The sequence below is a fragment of the Polypterus senegalus genome, chromosome 3 (genome assembly GCF_016835505.1).
Source record: "Polypterus senegalus isolate Bchr_013 chromosome 3, ASM1683550v1, whole genome shotgun sequence".
Taxonomy (NCBI): domain Eukaryota; kingdom Metazoa; phylum Chordata; class Cladistia; order Polypteriformes; family Polypteridae; genus Polypterus; species Polypterus senegalus.
In genome coordinates, this window is record NC_053156.1 from 58,487,494 (window position 1) to 58,491,930 (window position 4,437).

The 4,437-nt window shown below is 42.6% G+C and overlaps 1 protein-coding gene across 1 annotated transcript in view; it reads right to left on the reverse strand.

Moving 5' to 3' along the window:
• LOC120525185 (kelch-like protein 10) overlaps positions 1 to 4,205 on the reverse strand; it is a 44,018-nt gene extending 39,813 nt beyond the window's left edge. The window contains exons 1-2 of the mRNA XM_039747283.1: positions 3,771 to 4,205; positions 3,048 to 3,668 (exon numbers count right to left, since the gene is read on the reverse strand). Of these exons, the coding sequence (XP_039603217.1) occupies positions 3,048 to 3,668; positions 3,771 to 4,190 (1,041 nt within the window). The 5' untranslated portion in view covers positions 4,191 to 4,205. The remainder of the gene's footprint in view (positions 1 to 3,047; positions 3,669 to 3,770) is intronic.
• Positions 4,206 to 4,437: the final 232 nt, after the last annotated feature.

Genomic DNA, 4,437 nt, shown 5'->3' on the forward strand with positions numbered 1-4,437 from the left:
CTCCCCCGCCCGCCTTAACTGTCAATCCCCCACAAACACAGTCTCTCGGAATTTGCATAAGCACACCCCTTCACCTACAATTTTAACTTAGTTACAAAGTGATCAAAACTCTCGTTTATATCCTGCGTCCTCTCATTAAACTTGTATCCCGCATTCCCGTGGGCATGTGAAACGCCAGCGGTAGCCTGTCTATGAACTTAATTTAAAGTTTAGGTTTGCACCTTGCTTTCTTTCCGAGGTAGCAGGACTCATGAATATGGTAGTATATGTCACTCGCTCGCTTCTTATTGTTTTTCGCTGCCTTCTCAATTATATAATGCAAGTTTTCTTAAGCGCTTTTTGGAGGTCTTCCTGATTTTCTACGCACTGCGTTGACAGTCAGTTCACGTGATTACGTGGGAGGCGTGATGATGTCACACGAAACTCCGCCCCCCACGTCTTTCCAGCTAAACTCTATTACAGTTAATGGAGAAAAATACCTTCCAGTTATGACCATTAGGCGTAGAATTTCGAAATGAAACCTGCCCAACTTTTGTAAGTAAGCTGTAAGGAATGAGCCTGCCAAATTTCAGCCTTCTACCTACACGGGAAGTTGGAGAATTAGTGATGAGTCAGTGAGTGAGTGAGTGAGTGAGTGAGGGCTTTGCCTTTTATTAGTATAGATAAAATCACCCGAAAAATCCCGGACCATAGAGAAGTGTGCGAACTGACGACATTAAGAATCGTTCTCGCATAAATCAAAGTCATCCAAACGATCTGGATCTGCATAATTAGATCTGGTCCACCCTGTACTGATAAGAGACAACTTCCTGCTATGTGCGTAAAAGTACAAGCAGGCTTGCTATTGAGAATGAATGGGGACAGCGAGGGGCGGTTCACTATCGCACCTCACAGTCACCTCCACTACTGTATGCTGCCTGCAATGTCCGCTGCACCACCGCCCCCATCCGAGGCACACTACAATGCTACCCCGCGTCGCCCCGTTCACCCTAAATGGCCTCCGTTCAGCCACAACCGGGTCACCGCTTGCAGCATTACGAGCCGCCCACCTAGAATGAACAGGCAGCCGTGTGTAGTAGGCGGGCAGTGAAACAGCTTGCCACCGGGAGCCGCCCGAGGTGACGCTACACTGCGCGAGCAGCGAAATCGTCCACCTCCAGCCTCCCATGCAGAAGATGACGGAGCGGCAGTTACTGAGGCGCGTGCGTCGCAGCTGCGGCCCCCTGTCGTAGGTCAGATGTCAGTAACCTGGGGACTATCTGTATTTACGTTTATTTACTCTCTTAGCATATTTATTATTTAATTTAACATATTTCTCATACATGCACACAAACACTTTACATTTACTACGTGTTATTATTTATTTTCAAACATTTCTCATACACGCACGCACTAGCGGTGGGCATTTCGGCTGTTTTTAGTGAGCCGGATCATTTTGCCCAGCTCACTAAGGATTGACTCCCAAACGCCTCTTCATTTTCCCACTCCAGCCTTTTATAATTCAGCCAAATTAAGCAGTGTTCTGACTTATGATTAGATGTTTGCACTTAGTGTTTCGCTACAAACACTACACAATGCCTGTCAGACATCGGTTCCAAAAAACGGGAATCGGCTCAAAAACCGTTTCATTCGTGATCGACACATTACTAGCACGCACACACATGCCATACAAATCTCCAGATTCAGCATGTGACCAAAGAACTGCAGTCTCTTCCATTTGTTCAGATCAACAGCTTTAATCACATTTGCAGCGTTATCCGTGGTAATGAACACTTGTAGCGCGTCGTCTAATTTCCACGATTTAAGCGCATCTTTGAGCCCCAGCCCAATCGTTTCTCCGGTATGGTTATTTGGTGCAAATCCTATCTGAAGACAAACGCTTCTTATCTCCCAGTTTTCAATAAAATGTACCGTTAGGCTGATGTATGGTTGCATGGTACGACTAGTCCACAGATCGGATGTGGTGGAGAAATTGCGAACGTTCTGAAGCTGATTCAGAATTTTCTCCTTTACCTCGTTGTATAATTTGGACAGCGCTTCTTCGACAAAGTATTTCCGACTGGGAATTACATATTTGGGATCAATCGTTCTCAGTAGTTTCGGAAATCCCTGTTTTTCGATAGTGGCAACAGGGACCATATCTTTTGCAATGTGGTATGTTACTGCAGCTGTTATTTCCTTACATTTGGGGCTTGTTTTTTTCATACGGTATGCAACGAGAGAATGTTTCGTTGCGTTTTGAGCAGAGTTCTCGCTAAGTTTAATACATTCTTCGAACTTCGTAACGTGTTTTGTTTTCAAATGATTGAAGAGGTTCGAGGAATTGCCGCTCTTCGTTCCTACTTCTCTCTTACAAATTTTACATATAAGTCTTTTGTTCTGTATCATTTTGTCTAAAGCCAAACCATTTCCAAACAACGGAGGTCACATTTGTACCTTTTTTGGCACTAAATCATCGCTGATAGCTGTACTCGTTTCTTCCTCCGTCTCCGCCATTGTTGTTACTGTTTAAGATAAGCAGGAGGCGGGGTTTCATCGCAATGACTGTATTTAGGATGTGCTCCAATTAGCAGAAATAACGCACTACATACTTTTAGTGTTTAACAAAACATATTACATAATATATCGCGATAGGTATGTTTTCAAACGATGCATTAAAAAATATTGTTCATATCGTGCCACTTGATATATTACACAGGCCTATTTGTCATGATATGCTACTGAGTGTAGACTAATGGGCAAAAATGTCAAATGTATCCATTTAAAATTATATTTACAACATAATGAATTGTGTTGAGAGTGAAAGGGTCATTTTCTGATTCCACAGTATCTGAGTGAGATTTGTATTATGTAATCAAAAAAGTAATTAAACATTACTGCAGTAAAAAATGTAAATTTGACTATTGTAAACCTTCTCTGCAATTTCAAATCTAAATTCAATATCCTTCATCATTTTCTTTAAAGTTTAAATCTTTTTGAACAGTTCTTCTTGGTATACTTATTTACTTGTTATAGCAATTACAGTTTCTTCCCTTTTGTTAGCTTACCTTCCCATCCAGTGTGGTTGCACTGGCGTCGCTCCTCCTCTCATTCATGGGAGACAGCAGTGTCCACTGATTGGCCTCTAAATTGTATTTTTCAGCTGTATTAAGACGGGTGTGACCATCAAATCCTCCCATGGCATAAATGAGATCATCGAGAACAACCACACTAACAAAACAGCGGCGGGAATGCATAGGAGCCACCTCCTGCCAGACCTTTTGCACAGGGTCAAACCTACGCACCCTGTTATAGTACTCCACATTGTCATATCCACCAATAAAATAAATGTGTCCCTTTGTATAAGCTGTTCCAAGGTAGGCTCTGGGGGCCTCTGTTTCACATGTCACATCAGTCCAGATCTTAGCACGTGAATCATAAGCTTCAATTGCATTGGTGGGGTGAATGTTACTCCAGCCCCCAATAGACAACAAAATGCTGTAGGGGAGGCGGCAGTGAGCAGTGGAGCAGCTGGCCTCTTGAGTAATTGCTTCATTAATGCCAATATCATATATCATCTGCAACATGGCTCTGAGAACATAAAGTTTATATTCCTCATTTTCACTCATATGGTGACTTTTTTTCACACTCTCTAGAAAATGCTTTGTGTCTTTTAATGCTAGGCGCACCTGCAAGAGAAGAAATAAATACTTTAGCTGTATGAGTCTCACTAAAACAACATGTATCATAGGTAGTAGATGCTAATAAATCACAGCTGAAATGTCTTTTACCTTAGGGAGAAGATCGGCAAGAATTCCTTTGCGTTCTTCAGCCTGGTAGTAGATCCACCTCATGACAGCATCAAACACCTGACTCTCGTTACTGACATTGAGCTCATCTTTCTCAATGATGTCCGACAGTTCAATAAAACTTAGCTGCAGAAACTCCTCTGACACCCTGACCAGATCCTCAAACTGGTACAAGATAAACCTGAATGCCTTGAGTCTCAGGTCTGGGCAGCAATAATAATATGCAAACCTGCAGATCCCAATACAATTTTCGAGGCAGAGGTGAGACTCAAGGAAATCACTGCAGAGGTTTTTAAGTCCCAGTATGTTAAGCTGGTCGGCTACAGCGAGCAGTTGCTGTACATTTTCTGATGTCACAGGCACAGTCTTTGTGTAGGCAAATGTGATGATCATTTCCATCATATCTGGAGAGACACCTGGGATGTTGTAGACCTTCTTCTCCTTGCTACTCCACCTATTCGAGAACAGGGTTCTGCATAGAAAGAGAGTTTCACTTTCCGTGTCACAGATTTCAAGTTCTGATGTAGAAGAATATCCAAGTCCAGTCAACCCCAAACACTACTAACTACCCAAAATCTATGGTCTTTGTTGCTGCCCATTTCAGAATATCAGCCACAGTGAACTGGATCATTACTCTCTGAATTAGTGG